The following is a 17,239-nucleotide window of genomic DNA, read 5'->3' on the forward strand; positions in this document are numbered from 1 at the left end:
TTAGAGTTCTTATGAGCCAATCACCTGTCGCCAACTCATTACCTGGCAACCAAGTCTTAACATATGAGGTTTTGTGGGATATTTTCATGTTAAAACCATCACAAAAACCTAAGCACAATGCTGTTGGGAAAATTACCAAATGCCACTGGGCTTGAAGCCATCATTCAGAAGGCCATACTTGAGCATTAAATTCTGAATTTATTCGAAAGTCCAAGCTGCATCTGCATATGCTGGGACTTCAGGCCCATTCTGGGTGATTGTAAATTTTTTCCCCTCTATGACTGATGTAGAGAGGTGAATCTAGTCCATTTTAGATCTCAGGAAATCATAAAGAAAAAGACAGTGTTGGAACATATATTGGTTTGTGAACTGGATGGTGGTACTTAGGAAACTCCGGATGGAGACATGAAGAGGATTCTGAGGGACTGGTATTAAAGGAAGGAACACCAAGTCTCTCCATTTCTTAAGTGTAGAGGGATCAAAACTGACCATCCCTCTCCATGCCTTTCTTTGTCTGTCATCCTGCTTTCTTTATTGTAGGGCCTACCTAATTCAGGACTTCAGCAGTCCTGTCATGAACTGTTCAGTAAATATTTGTCAAATGAAGCAGTTTTGTAACTCTTCATCTGGAAAGCATACTATGTTTTGTAAGTGATTTACTGAATTCCAAATAGTGAGCTAGTCAGAGAACTTCAAGAAGGCAGGCTGGATGGAAGTGAGAAAATGTTGGTTTAGTCACATAAATGTCACCACAGCATATAGTAAATTCAGAGATAAGTGGGCTGTACTATTGTTAGTTGTTGTTATTATTACTATTGTTATTATTTTGTTAGATTTTAATTATAGACTTGTGTTCTCAGGCCACCATGTCTTTCATATAACTGAATAAACCCCCTCTTTATTGTTATTATTAGTTATTTCAATTTTCATTTTACAGAGACCTGTGAAAGTAAGGTCAATTTTCCTTTTTCCCCGAGATAGTCGATCATTTTATTGAGTGTTTTATATATTTGAGTTATGGTAACAGCAAAGAGCTTCACTACCATGTAGCTAGTTAGAAGTCAGTAAGATTACAGAAAGCCAAATGTCCTCATGCCCATTGTGGTTTGCTTTGGCATTGTACCATCATTTCAGGTTTTTTTAATTGAGAAAAAAAAAAAAAAACTTCCATGCAACATGTTATTTCCCACAAACTTCTCCCAAATCCAATATAAAATAAATCACTGCTGATAAGATACTCTTTGGTGATATTTCTCAGAAAATATTTAAGTTATTGTCTTTTATTTATGTGAAAATACCCTATGCTGGTGAATTTTTATATCAACTTGACACCAGCTAGAGTATTTGAGGAAAAAGTCCCTTAATTAAGAAAATACCCAGACAAGATTGGCCTGCAGGGAAATCTGCAGAGGATGTCCTGGATTGATGATTGATGGGGGATTGCCTAACTTGCTGTAAGCAGTGTTCCTGGGCAGGTGGTTTGGGCGTTAGCAAGCCAGTAAACAGCACCCTTTCATGGCCTCTAGGTCCCTGTCCTTTTTGAATTTCTGCCCTGGCTTCCTTCAACAATGGAGCATGGCTTGAGAGTTGTAAGCTGAAATAAACTCTTTCCTCCCCGAGTTGTTTACAGTCATGGAGTTTTATAACAGCAATAACCTAAGACACAACTTCAGGAAAGAACATTTGTAAAAACTTGCTATAGCCAGACATCTTTAGGCATGGCATATACTTTTAGGAAGTATCTGTGTGATAGACTTTTTGTTACAGAAGGATGGCATCAATTAGTTAGAACTGTTCTTCATCTCTTACGTTTCTCAATAATATGTATATAGGAATTTTTTACCTTTGGCATGAAGTTAGTCTGTTCATAATTTGAGATCTGCACACTTAAGAGTTTGGTGCAAGAGTTCACAGCATTTTGCATATAGTTTTAGGGTTCCCATCAACCCCAAATTTATTGTTTAAACTGAAAACCAAATTAAATTTATATCTTTGAAATCCTGACACTAAAATCAGGTCAAATGAATCATCCCTGCGTACTTTGAAGAAACCTAATTCATAACTCATCATTGTCTCTCTTTTGATTATATCTTTGTTCTATGCTAAGCCTGATCTTTCTCTTCCTTTTTTTTCCTCTTGAATGCCACTCTTACAGCACCAGACTGGGTCAATCCACAGTGCACTTAAGAATTGATTGAATAATGGATTTAGACTGGATTGTAAAACTTCATGAAAATGTATGCCACCTCATTGTTTTATTATTATATATCTAGCTCTTAACATTGCCTGGCACAAAACAGAAGGGACATTGTAAATATGTATAAACATTGAAAGACTGAGTTCTCTTTATTGGAAATGACTGGCTTATGAAGCTCTTTACAGAGTCCACAAAGTACAATTATTTTATGCCAAGATTTTCATTGCTTCTATAGCTATCCCTAACTCTTCAGACATCACAGTTGAAGTTCTTTGTATTTTTATTCTAAATTCCCCAGGAATCCCGGAATAACTATCCCATATGTACTCTTAATCCATATACTTATTACGACACATACTCTTTGAGCTCTCAACTCTGTCATGTATCTGTGATGATTTCATACATATTTTTGATTATGGGACATAAATGTTGAACTCAATATGCTAACTATTGGCCCAATCACAGGCCATGTAGACACAGTCTTCATTTACCTCTCACTTGCTCAACTGGAGTTGACTACCCAGAAAAAGGGGAACACTGTAAGAAACATGATATGATACAGCCATGTAAATGGTAACAAGTAGAAAACATACTCTGAAAATGCAGGAGAGAAAGAGAGAGAGAGAGAGAGAGAGAGAGAGAGAGAGAGAGAGAGAGAGAGAGTCCGTTCTTCACTCTTCTCTCAGCCCAGAGTGTCCTGCATATGTCTTCATTTCCTCCCTAATTATTGTCAATATTTTTCATGTCATTTTAAGATAATGTAATGCCTCAAATTAACCTATAAGACCCACTGGCCCAAGGACCAGGCAACTTTTTAGAATGCTGAAAGTGATAGTTCTTAGAAAATAACACCTCATGGGAAAATACAGTGGCCTCTATATTAGCCTTTGAGTTTTGTTCATAAAAACCCCTTAACATGTGTCTCAGGGCCACTCTGCTGGGACATTCAAGGGGGTGGGCCTAACCAAAGTCCATCTCTTGATCAATATTTAGTGTTTAACAGTGCTTGCCTCAAATTTGACTCCAAATGGTGGAACTGTTTTTTCTCTAGCATATCTCTGATTAAGAATATAACACAAATTTTCCTTCTCTAGTAAGATTTTTCTCTCTCTCTTATAGGTTGAATATCTTTAAAAAACAAAAACAATAAACAAATAAACAATTTTTTCCAGTCATATCTTCACATGGTTCCTTTTGTGGAATAAATGTCTCTAATGGAAGTTTCTCTTTTCTTCATTGTGACATCATAGGACTCACAGCCTTCACTTCCTCAGAAACATATTTCCTCTCTGGGATCCCAGAGTCATTTCTTGTACTGTTCCTTACTTACATGTTGTGGTTGGTTGCCATAGCAACCATTATGTGGTTGACAGTTGCTCTTCATTTAACTTCTTTCTTTTGAATTTAGAATGAGGAACTGATGGGCCAGGTAGGACTGTTAGCTAGCCACACAAGTGTTTGCTCCATTGAAAAAACATTCACCTAGTACTAACTAGTTTCATGGCATAGACACAGGGGTATGGCAAAGTTGCAGAATATTGCAGAGATAGGTGGAGCATAGGTACAGGGGTATGGCATAGGTGCCGAGGTATGGCATAGGTGCAAAGGTATGGCATAGAATAGGTGCAGAGATATGGCATAGAAGCAGGAGTATAACATAGATGCACACGTATGTCATAGATACAGAGATATGGCACACATGCAGCCCCACAGCATAGGATGAGGGCATGAAATCATGTGAGATTAAAAGCAAAGGCTTTGAGAGAAATAGATTTTGATTCATGATTGAAACAAAAAGACCTAAGTTCAAATTCCATTCCTGGCATTCCCAAGTTGTAAGACATCATCAGGTATTTAACTTTTACAGGTCTTTGTTTCCTCATTCATAAAATAGGATAAGATCGTTACAGACTTTGTAAGTTTAGGACAAGAATCTGATAAGATAATACAGTGCATGTAAAACACAAGTCCTGCTGTAGTCTTCATAACTCCAGCTCTGAGTGAATTTGTCATCTTCAGTTCTGAGTTCAGTGAGAAACCTTAATTGTAGAGTCTGGAAAAGAGTTTTTGCCTTGCCCTGTGCAGTCTGGTATGATTCTTTATCTACTTCATTTCTATTTCTATCAGCAAAACTGGAGCACATGCAGCCTGATCTGCCCGCTTCACAGGATTTAAGTACAGCTAAGTCAACAAATGGAGGAACGTTATCTTGCTGCTGTTCTAATGAAATGTGCTGCCCAGTCAAATAGAGTCCTAGAGACATGTTAAACTCAGCCAAAACCATGTCTGACATGAATTGATTATTAGGTGTCGGCCTTTATGACTTGCTGTTTGTGGTAACCTTGTGGTGCTGATGTGCCAAGTTTCCAGACAGGCTGCTTACCCAGCAAGAGAAATTGATTGAGAAAATGTCTTACTTGAGCCTGTATCAGTTCCCTTTGATCTCCATGAAGCAAAACTATATTTCCTGTGACAAAGTCTTGCAAAATACATTTCTTTGGGTAAATGTCATCTTTCAAAATGTACCTTCCAGGAATTGAAGTTAAAAAAACTTAAGCATCCAGGACTTTAATGTTAATATGTGAACTATTAGAAAATAAAAATAATCAATAGAAGCCCTGAAATGTAAAGACTGCATGTCCCTAAAAGTAATACAATATATTTGTCATTTACAAATTATTAATTTTTAAAAGAAAACCCACACAAATTTGTAAAGCAAATATTTAAAGTAGATTTGGTTACATATGCTATATTGACTTTTTTTGTAAAAATAAAACTGCATAGCCAAAGACTAAGCTATAAAACTGGACTGTGGTGTTTATTTTGCACAAGACAGTCAAATTTTATATTTTAAACATCAGCTGCTTTATATGGAAATATGAGTTAGAAGCAGAAATGTTTCCTCGAGTCTTTATAAGGCTCATACATTTTGGGATGACAGATTAAAAGTGGCTTGTAATAAATCCCTTTTTGAGGAAAAAAATGCAATAAAGTAAGAGAAGAACAGAAAAGGTTGTTTGAAAATGACTGATGGAGAAATTCAGTAGAATCTCCAAGAATACCAAAGTTAGATGTCAAAACTGATGTGAGCTCTCCCAAAGTGGCCAGATTCCCAAATTAACAGAGTCAGGAAGGAGCTACAGAAACGGCACATGATTGCTTCTTAAGAGAGGGCCTGCAGTCGTTCATATGTTCTTTTTCACTGTTGCAAATCTTAACTGCGTTTCATTATGAAAAGGGCTTCCAAGATTTGGAAAACTGAACCTCAGACAATAGGAAGCTTGAGTTTGAGGTCGTATCTTGAATTAGAATTTTAATTTTCCTGTGCATAAAAGTTAATTGTACTTCTCCTCATATCTTGTGAAAACAAGAAAACAATGAGTTATTGTCCAGAGTTTTGATTCAATATCTTGTAAAATGGATAGTGTGGATTTTAGGATGTTCTGTGGAAAAATAAGATGTAAAGGCTTCCTTTTGCATGTGTTGTGTGTGTATCTGTATATAAACAGCGAACCACTTTTTCCCCCCGCAGGGTTGTACTGAAGTAGTGGATTTTCCTAATGTAATACCTGAGGGCATGAACTTGAGTATTTCCATTCCCTTGGTTTCAAATAATGGAAACTACACATGTGTGGTTACATATCCTGAAAATGGACGCCTCTTTCACCTCACCAGGATTATGACTGTAAAGGTGGTAGGTAAGCATGGCTTGTCATTCGCAAGTGTGTGACACGAGGACACTGGGTTTTTTTCAGGCTCTTAATGGCTTGTTATACACAATTATGAAAACTCTTATTTTAAAAAAAGATACAGAATTTATTCATGCTCTATCCCCAAAGCCTGTAAGCAGGTCCATTTACACAGTAAGTGTTCAGTAACTTTTGGTTAGCGTACTGCATACGTGAATGAACAACGAGCATGCTAGGGAAGGAGAACACAACTGGATAGATGGTTATTCATGTGCTGCCAGGGCCATCAGTTAGTCACATGGCTTTGATTCAGGCCTCAGTCTTAGATGCATAGCAAGACGGAGGGAGAAAGAGAGAGGATGGTGGACTACATTTAACATGTTTATGTATAATTAACTGCATTTCACCATATTTCTCCATACCCCATCTTTTATTAGATGGGAGCATTACTTAGAGGCACTATAAGTGTTAGAAATCCCAAGCTCTGGTCATAACTTTTTCCTCTTGTAAATCTGCTGTCAGATTCTAAATACATTACCAAATTTAAAGAAAAGAAAAGAAGAAAGAGAAGATAAGAGTTTAACACAACACAAATAAAATCTAAAACAAACAATTCTGTAGCCACAATTCTTTGCTTACTTTTGAGTGGATAATTAATTCACATGGGAAAGAGAATAGATTTAGAATCTGTTTTAGAAGCCAGATAAATTATATAGCATTATATTCACATCAGCAGTTGTTTATAATTTATTTGCTTATAGTATGTAGTTTTCTCTGATTTGTTAAGGTAATAATGGGTATTCTTAGTCACTGATTTGTAGAAATAAAAGTTGACAGACACAGTGTAGTCATTCTTTTCTATTATTGGGTATTATATTTACATTTCAGATTTTATCCCCTTACCCCACTTCCCCCCACCACCTAGGAACCTCCTATCCCATCCTCCCTCCTCATGCTTCTATAAGGATGTGCCCCCACCTACCCCCCTACTCCCACCTCCCAACCCTCGAATTCCCCCCCACTCACTGTTCATCCTTCATGAACTGACTTTCACATGATGTGAGTTCACTTTTTTTTCTTTTTTATTGGATATTTTATTTATTTGCATTTCAGATGCCTTCCCCTTTCCCCATTTCCCCTCCCTAGAAACTCCTTATCCCATTTCCCCTCCTCCTTTTTGCTTTTATACCATTTTAATTACATACAAGTATTGAGGTCAGTTCTAGGTTTAGGAACTAGCAATACAATAGATGCAAATAGTCAAGAAACAAGCAAGAGAATAAACACAAATAGTCTAAGAACAAGCAAGGCAATAAACAAAATTCTGCAAACACTCCCGTGATCACTTTTTAAAGCCACAACACATTGGGTATTAATTTAACTTCACTAAGAGGTTTGTGAGTGTATTTTACTTAAGTTGTTTTATGTAATTTATTCCTAACAATGCAATTGTGATGTGAATTTTATTTATCATACTTAGACTTATTTAAAAATTTCTTTTAAAAGTGAAATATACTCACATACATATGATTAATATATGGAGAAATCTGAGTAAGAACTTGGTCAGTCTATAAACTCTTAAATACTGTACTAAATCTGGAGAGATGGCTCAGTGCTTCAAACCGTTGTCTTCTCTTCTACAGGACCCAAGCAATCTGATACAAATTTCTCGCCTTCATAGGCACCAGACATGCATTTGATGCACAGGCATAATTGCAGACAAAACATTAATAAGCATAAAATGATAATAAATACATTTTTAACAACATATCACTGCAACAGTCTTTCAAGCTAATTTAACACAGATATAATACAGACCATACAACAGCAGCATCTTCACGTGTGGACATTTGGCTAGTAATCCAGTATCAATATGTCAGACATATTACTAAGAACAGCAGTGTCCTTAAACTTTCCATTAAGATAAGGATTCACTTACTATTATCTAGGTCCCATACTAGACATTGTGAACTTTTGAGGGAAGAAATACTTGGATAATAAGTGTGATTCATATGCATGGTTTACAAATTGACAAACGGTAGTTCCACCTGTCAAACCTGTGAGTTCCACCTGTGAGAAAAGTAGCTTAGAGATTAAAATAGAAACAAAAGGAGAAGAAATAAGACATGAAAGCACTTATTTCTACTATGGCAAGAGACATCTTTGTCACATGAGCATAGGAAATCAACAACTCTGATAAACCAGTTTACCTTCCTGAAAACTTCAGGGGATTCAATATATTTTGTTTGGACTCTTGCAAGAGAAAAACTGTTTTTCTGTGCTCACAACACATCTGTCATGAATTGTGTGAATTTTCTACAGCCAGCAATTTTTCAGTTCTTTAAGATAATGCTTCCTAAATTTTGATTCATTTTGATGCCAACTGTCTGGAGATAGCACAGACCCTGCAGACTGTCAGCTTCATCTTCAGAGAGTCCAAGGAATTTACATGCTCTTGGCTCAAGAACTGGGGACTAAGAGTAAATAACAGGGCACTATGATGAAAGATGCTCGTACCACCCACAGCACTCAGTAAATTAAAGGGCTTCCATGAGCTCCGTGTTAGCAATAAGTAATAGCGATAAATACATACTTCCTATTACATCACATTTTGTTTATTTTCAATGAGTAAAATCCAGGAATTGAGCATATATTAGACTGTAGGCCTTCGCAGGAATTGACAAACTATGCCAGGAAGTTGAACAAGTTAGCCGCAGAGCTTTGCATAAGCCCAAATGATTTAACATCCTCCTTTTGCATTTCCTATTATAGGCTCACCAAAGGATGCATTACCACCCCAGATCCATGCTCCGAATGACCACGTTGTCTATGAGAAAGAACCAGGTAACTATAGGTGTGCTTCTGAGTTCTGCTTAGATTCTCTTACAAGAAGGAAAACATAGCTTAGTGTAAAACGGTAAAGATTAATTGTAAGGAAATGCACAGATTTAAAGTGAAGCATGATCAAAAAGCCACAGCATGTGAGGATCAGATACTTCATCGATATCAAGGCAGCCTGGGATGTTTAGCTTCTTTGCCAGGGTCGTATCCTTTATTCTCTGCTCCTTGTCCTCCTCTGTGATTATGGTTTGGTGAAAACTTGACTTTACTCAGTCTTCTGTTTGCTGAGACTGTAATAAGAGCACAAGTCAGCTTCTAAGCCTCTGCTTCCTGTTCCGAGCATGGAGCATGGAATCAGAGCTGAGAGTATCATGTGAAAAACAAATCCAGGAACACAGGACTCAGAACACTGTCAAATGGTCGCCATGTCTCCCTGGGATGCCGATAAGTTCTTCGTAACCTTTTAATCTAGAAAGAAATCATTTATAAGTTACCAAGGAAGGGATTATTTCTGTTCTTTTGACTGAAAGCCTCTGACAGTAAAGTAGAAAAGTCACAGAAAATTCTAACACTTTTATATCACTTCTATACGGTAAAACTATTCTAGACCCAATGAAATACATAGAAATGTGGACTGACAGAGAGCCAGAGAATGTGTGGCTAGATTGCCAAGAAGGGAAAGTTCTCATGAGTTTTCATGTATGATTTGCCTTGTAAGAGTATAGGGCACGTTAAGACGGTTTGTCATCCTCAGGTGGACTGCAGTTTCTAGAGTTACTATGGGATTTGTGTCGTAGTTTGAACAATCTTGCCACTGCTGAAGTAAAATCTGTCAGTTATCCTGGTATGCTTCATCTACTTAGCATGCCACACTTCAAAAGCATTCCTGAACTCATGTTGATTTTACCTTTCTTAGTGAAACAATGATTTCAAAGTCTATAGGGAAAAGTTAGAGAAGCCACACATTGGAGTAGAAGGTCAGGAGTAAATGTTAGTCTGACAAACCCAAGATCATTAGAGGTGTCTTCAGAGTCTAGGCAATAGTGAACCATGAAAATAAACACAAAGCAGAATTATTCTCAGCAGACTGGATTGTTCCAATCCAGGTCAAATCCTTACCTAGTTCTTACTGACAATTTGACCTACAAATAACCTTTAATATGTAGAAAAGTCAGCTTTTGCTTCTGTAGGACAGTAACTTTTTAAAAACTTCATGATGTTTGATTATTAATAAATACCTAGGTGAAGAAAAACTTCTTTGGGAAAGAAGGGAGAGGGCAATACAAAGTAGAGGAAAAGTGGAAGAATATGTAACCTTAAGGATATTTTTTAAAGCTGTAGATTATACATAGATACAGGTATAGATATAGATAAGATATAGATATGATATGGAAATAGATAGATAGTAAATAGATAGATGATAGATAGATAGTAAATAGATGATAGATAGATAGATAGATAGATAGATAGATAGATAGATTTTGAAGTTATGCCACTTGGGGTAAAAATGGTCCCCCACCAAAAAGAGCATAGACTACTTAATAAAAACCCCAGTGTCAGACATAAGAAATATTCTTTCAAGTTGATGGGCAGGAGACTCCATAAATCTCCCCATGCAATACAGACATTTGCTGTTTTCCTTGATTGCATCTCAGAAGTTAAAAGTCAGGCCCTACGACTGACCACACAACATACTTTGGACTGAGAACTGAGAGGAATCAATCTAAATCTAACTTCCCTGGAACCTAGCTCTCATAATATGGGAAGAAGATAAGCAAGTTTTCAATGGAGAGAAACAATCAGTAGCCCCATTAATCTGTAAAGCCTATGAACTGCAATAGAAGAATAGCAAGGTCTTCCAGAAGGTGCACTAATGGTACTTATCTACCAGGGCTAAGCAACAGCCACGTAATTAAACCTAAAGTCTGCTCAAGAGGTAGGAATCCATGCCTAACTCTGTAAACATAGCCAGCTAGCGAAGCCATCAAATGCAGAGGGAAACCTGCTACTGCCATGTGCCTAATCCAGTACAGTTTCTAACTTCTGTCTACGTGCCCACAGCTAGGTGTAGCTCTCATCTCTCATCAGAGAAGCTTATTTTTGTAGTGGACAAGGACATACTGATCAAAATGTCGAGGACAGCTGACCATGGGGTGCACATCCACAGTTGATATATCTATAACACAGTCTCTTCATGTAAGGCTCACGGAATATATATACACATATACTTATATATCTTTAATTTTAAGTAACTGTTTTATAGACACCTCTACATGCCCTGGCTCTTGTGTCCTTTCTGTTTCAACGCTGTCAATGTTTCCTGAGCTTGAATGAGGTGATGCAGATTTCTCATTTAGGGCTAGGAACTCACCAGCCACTTACGTTCTTCAGTGCTACAGTCAGTGATACTGTGCCCAATGTTTCAGTTAATAACACCCATATCCATGCTCATGCAAGCAAGCATGATTAAAATCAGGAGTGCATTAGAAAAGCTAGACGAACTGTTTGGGAAAAGGTGTTAAAGAAAGTAGAGGGGTGGTGGTCATGGCAGGATGGAAATAAACAAACTTTATTATATAACTGTATATGATTTTTGAAAGGATAAAAAAGAAATAAAGGAAAACACGGACAGGTGTATGTATTTAGTACTACCAAGTTCACAGCAATTATGCTAATCGTGACCTGATTGTTAGCACTGTTAACCCTGCTGTGAACCATCCTAATGTCTTAAAGCATCTCAGCAACATAGCTTAGAACTGCTGTTTTAAACTAAGCTTCCTTTGGAGAGGAGGATTCCCTGGTGAGTTTTCTTATGGAATGAATGACATCACTCTGTCCTCCGTGGACAAGGCCCCATCATCTACAGACTTTTATTGGTCAATGTGGTAGTTTGAAGGAGAATAGCTGCCACTCCTATAGACTCATATATTTGAATTTTTAGTGACCACTTTGTGGAACTGTTTGGGAACAATTATGAAACATGATTATGAGCCATGACTGGAGGTGGGCTTTGGAGTTTCAAAAATCTCATGTGATTCCCAATTAGCTCTCTGTCTCCCTTGCGTTTTTCCATGAGAAATAATTTCTCAGCTACTGTTCCAGCGCCATGCCTTTGGCTTGCCACCATGCTTTCTCTTACGATGGTCATTGACTTTAACCCTTTGGAACTATAAACACCAAATCAAATGTTCTCTTTTATAACTTGCCTTGGTCATGGTGTTTTATAACAACTAAAAAAAAAATAAATAAAAATAAACTAAGGAAGTCATACTTTGCTTATGCCTTCATAAAAAGTATCAGAAGTGGAGGAGGATTGACCTGAAAAGAATGTAGTCAGAGTTCTTCTGACATTATAGAAGATATTTATTTAGTGTTAAAAATGCCCATCCTTGTAATTTCATGTATACTTGCTGACTTCTCATCTTAGTTTTATCCTTTCATGTGTTTGGTGTTGTAGTAGGTTGCCTTACAGTGGCTACTAGAGAATCCGACACATAAAGTCATATGAAATATGCATATTGATGGATTAATATAGGTTAACTTTATCTATTAATGTTTTTAGGAGAAGAGCTGATTATCCCCTGTAAAGTCTATTTCACTTTCATTATGGACTCCCATAATGAGATCTGGTGGACCATTGATGGAAAGAAGCCTGATGACGTCACTGCTGACATCACTATTAACGAAAGGTATCTTAGCTGCATGCAGTTGCTCTAGTCTTTCAGTCTAAGGTCTTGATAAATACTATTCAATGCACATAATTATTATTTTTCTTTTAAACAATTAGCAAGATTTTTAAATCTTCAGGGGCTGCAGGGTTATTAAACTTGCAATCCAATTGCACACACTTGTCAGATTGCATGCCAAAGTTTGAAGTTACAGTGTCTTCAGGTTAGATATCTTCATCACAGTGAACCCACAGGACAGGCACCGGATTGTCTTAAGCTCAACAAACTTCCCATGTTTCTGATTCTCACTTAGAAACATAAGGAGTGTATCTTACACATGAACAAAAAGATGAATAAGGAGGAGAAATGTTGGCATGAGGTTCCATGAAAGTATTGTGTTATCTTTCTCAATCCTGGAATGTGGGTCTTTGTCTTACATATGTACATTTGTCTCTTCTATTAAAGTAACCATGTTTTTTTCCTATCTTCCCTTGATACTTGAGAATTACTTATTAAATATTAACTAACTACATTTTTGTTCTTTAAATTTCACTTTTAAAAGTAAATGTTCAAAAATCCCAAAGAGCTAATTTTTAAAAGCCTATGGGTAATAATACATACCTCTCTTGATATAACAACTTGGGTCATTTCATTCTTAAGTAAACTTGATATTTGTAAGAATTTAACAAAGAAGAATGTACAGATCCCTGGACACAAAAGATTTCTCCATAGTGAGGTATAAATTGCTAGAGAGAATTGCTTTGCTCCAGAAACTAATAAATCACAGGGGTCACATATGTGACAAAATAGTTGTTAAGACCCCAAGTTTGGTCACCTTGTGCAAACAGACCTTAACTAATTGAATTTCTACAATTCAAACCTTTTTCGTTCCTAATAATAATGTAAGGTTTTGTAGAAATTATAAAACGTCTACTTTGAACAGCCTTTTTTCTTACTTATTTCATTGAGCAAACCGTGGCAGATCAGGCGTCTAAATAATATCTGACAAATAAGTAATGGAGAAAAAGAGGATGTTACAGGAAGAATTCTTAGGGGATTCCTTCAGTCCAGAGGAATTAAGGGGCACTCCACAACAGAAGCAGCATTCAAATCAAACTTGCTAAGTTAAGAAATGAGAGGAAAGCTGGTAAAGAGAACATTGTATGCACAGACCTGTGTGTTTCGGAAACAGAGAAACAGAAGAAATGATGAACGTTTTACTTAAGGAGCAATTATTGGTCATTTCAAGAATTCTGAGAATTGCAATTCTCATCTTCATAATAAATGAATGCTTAGGACAGCAAAGTCATGTTATTCTACCTTGCTGTTAGTAAGATACCGTGTTCCACAGAGCAAGAAATTAGCATGGAAGAAAACAACTGAGCCTCTAAATGAATGTTTATGAATGACAGTACGTCTAATCTAAAGGAAAATGTGGATATTGGTCAGCTAAGAGAGGGATATATTTAGATCCCACCCAGACGGTTAGTTCAAAGAGAATTAAATAAAATCTTGCTCTTAAACACAAACATCTTGTTTTAAAGTTACTGGAGTTTGGGTATATTTATTTCACAGCTCAGTTTTCTCGTTCTGAGCTATTTCTTCTCTTCCTATGTTAGGACTCAACTATGCAGTTTCAACATCTCACAAAAAAGCATTCTGTCTGTGTTTGCAAGTCAAGCAAGCTTCCAGTGTCTCTGCACTGCAACACTTATTACTGGGTTAAAATAGCTCACGGGAGCACCCATCGAGTTCCCGTTCAGCCTTCCAGTGTTCCCGTAAATTATTCATATAATACACTCCTTCAAAAAAACAGCCAAGTCATGCAAAGTTTAGTGACATTGTCCAAAGTCCATACATTAAATGACCAACACATGCATCAAATCCTAAATGAGTCTGATCCCAGACGATTCTTTGCAAGCTGAAACAGGCATCATGCCTCAGCAGCTAGAGCAAAGATGAGATTTAGCTGGGAAGAAAGAGGTGTAGCGAGACTCTAGCATTGGGGTTTGTCCACCATTACAGTAGTAAGTGGTATGATGAGAGCTTGTGAGCATGCCTTCTGCTCACCCAGGCCTCTCGAGTCGCTTACTTCTGATTCACACAGCGAGCATAGGCATTGTATCTCACGGATATTTTTGATTTGCTTCTCCTTGTGTGTAGTGTAATTTATTCTCCAACAGAAGATGAAACAAGGACTCAGATTTTGAGCATCAAGAAAGTCACCCCTGAGGATCTCAGGCGCAACTATGTCTGTCATGCTCGAAATACCAAAGGGGAAGCTAAGCAAGAAGCCAAGGTGAAGCAGAAAGGTAATGGATGCACACAGCCGATGCCTCTGTGAACTCTCAAAATAACACAGTGGTGAATAGGATATGAAAGAGAGAATTCCTGCACCCGCATTGGACACAAAACAATGCGTCAGTTAAATGAAAAATCTTAAGAAAAAGTTTGTGATGATGTACACATGTTACATGTTACAGTATGTTGATTCTGATACTGTAAACACCTTTGTTTCTGAATGTTGCTTGAAAAAAAAATCCTTGAATACATGAATACAATAATGAAACACAATTTTCTTATCTTAGATAAGCATGAAAAAAATAAAAATATTCCAAGTGAACACAGATGTAACATAGTTGCTACAGTCACATATGTTCGGTAAAACACAAAGATGCCTTCAGAAGTAACTGAAAGCAGGATTCACGAGTCACAAAAATGATTGTGCCATGTGACCTCATCCCTTGGGAATTTTTCCTGAATTATGCACCCAGGGCTATTCTTAGAAGTATATGAGAGACTGAAACATAGTTAGCAGCCATATATTTGTGTAGCAGCAGTTAAGGAGGGCAGAGAATGTTAGTTAATTAATTAATATTAATTCTCATAAAATTTCAAATTCACACTTTTAAACATGTATCAGTATTTAGGCAGTTTTATAATGTTATAATTGATAAAATAAAAGTTACTAAAATATGATTTAGTTTTATGTTAAAATAATTTCTACATTAACATCTGTATTTACTATAATAAAGATATATTATAAATCCTTTTTGTGTGAGCTGTTGCCCCTAAAACTTTTGCCCCAATTTCTCTTTAGGTCTTGCCCCTAACATATGTCCCAACCAATTGGTCCCTTCCAAAATATTTCCCAGTGGTATGAAGTAAAGTTAACAGTGACATCACATTGTAATTATGTCATTCTTAAGCATCTTAGCCCCTCACATTTGATACAATTTATAACATTTATATAAAAAATGAAAAGGCTGACATTGTTGCATTTGCACTGGGCTTGAATCCCCTTTTATTATTTTTTTTTTAAGCTGAGCAACACGCAAGACACACTTGAGCCTTTTTGCTCCAGATTAGAAAGAAATTATATATGGTTCTTACAAAGACTTAAAGAATTTGTTCAGGATGCCCCATTGCTTCCAGTCCTCAGAAGCCACTGTAGGGACGCGAGCACAAGATGCCCACAGCGTCAGTGCCCTGCCCAGTGGATACTGCAGAATCACTACTGTCTTACCACATTGGATATTTTTGCTCTAGCATCATTCAGCCTGATGAAACCCTAGTTTCATGCAGCCCAGCTCTCTGATGTTGGAAAAGGCAAACAAACACCGACTGAGCCTTATTTAGTTTTTGATAAAAAAAAAATGGACTAACTAATACCAGTACCTCTTAGGTTGTTTAAAAATGCTCGAAACCATCATTGTTATTAATTCATACTATCAACTGTTCAATAAATGCTAGCTCTTATTTCCCCAAGGATTTCATAGGCATTAATTGCCCCCCCCAAAGAACCCTATAATCAAATAAATATTATTATAGTCTAGGTTATGAAATAAATCAAATTACTTTGCTCAAGACCTATTAGAGCCCTTAATATTCAACATTCCAAATGAAGGTCTTCAGGGGTTTATATTGCTGCAGGCTGGACATTTTCAATTGTGTTAGAATCCAGATTGCTTAAGTACAGGGAATTTGGGGGCTGTCTTCTAAGGCATGTACTCTGCAGAGCAGTAATGGAAGATGATTGACGTTGATAACTTATCAAAGAATAGTATCAAGTCACACATAAACTAATGTTTCATGTGTGGGACATGCACAAGTATGTCTGCCAGCCCACCTGAGTAGCTACGGTAGCACAGAATCGCTCGCTCTGAGTGTAAAGTGGACAGCGATGGAGACAGTATAAAGGTTGTGAAGGGTCACATGACCCACCTGATCAGTGAGTGCTGACACTTGTATTTTACATCTGTACTTCATCGAGATGATGACAGAAAGCACAAACTGGTGGCCCAAGCTTGTCATCCTGCCATGAGAGACTGAGGCAGGAAGTTCAAGAGTTTAGGTTTCCCTTGGCTACTTAGCACATCCTGAATTACTGGAGAACCTGTCTCTAACAAACAAACCTGTCTCTAACAAACAAATAAACAAACAAAAACCCCGTAACAGGAAGAGGTTAACCCATGAATGAGAAGAATTTGCTGCAAGAGTCATTGTTGAAGGCACATTTCATTTATTTAGTTAAAGTACTACATTAACATTTGAGAGAGCTAAGACAATCATGTCAAATGTAAATGTGCAATTTTAGGATCAGAGAGTGGCAAGGGCCAAGGGGATGCATGTGCTTAATTATAAGAGAAGCCACCGAGCCAGTTGCTAAGGAGGTTTGCTATTGCACACTGCCATCAACAGCACATGGAGTCTTCACATGCTGTCCTTTCTCACCAGTGTTTGGAGATGTCAACTGTTAAACTCTCCCCGTCATAGCATGTGAACATTTGTGACTCACTGCACTTGGTCTCTGAGGCGTTGGTGATGCTGAAGGCGTTGGTGTA

General features: G+C 37.2%; 1 protein-coding gene across 2 annotated transcripts in view; it reads left to right on the forward strand.

The window, feature by feature from the left end:
• Il1rap (interleukin 1 receptor accessory protein) overlaps nt 1–17,239 on the forward strand; it is a 135,439-nt gene that overhangs the window by 100,115 nt on the left and 18,085 nt on the right. For both annotated transcript variants that reach the window (XM_034515557.3, XM_034515559.3), the window contains exons 5-8: nt 5,730–5,895; nt 8,659–8,730; nt 12,290–12,416; nt 14,559–14,707. In XM_034515557.3, coding sequence (XP_034371448.1) covers nt 5,730–5,895; nt 8,659–8,730; nt 12,290–12,416; nt 14,559–14,707 — 514 coding nt within the window. The remainder of the gene's footprint in view (nt 1–5,729; nt 5,896–8,658; nt 8,731–12,289; nt 12,417–14,558; nt 14,708–17,239) is intronic.

The sequence above is a fragment of the Arvicanthis niloticus genome, chromosome 12, assembly GCF_011762505.2.
Source record: "Arvicanthis niloticus isolate mArvNil1 chromosome 12, mArvNil1.pat.X, whole genome shotgun sequence".
In the NCBI taxonomy this organism is placed as follows: domain Eukaryota; kingdom Metazoa; phylum Chordata; class Mammalia; order Rodentia; family Muridae; genus Arvicanthis; species Arvicanthis niloticus.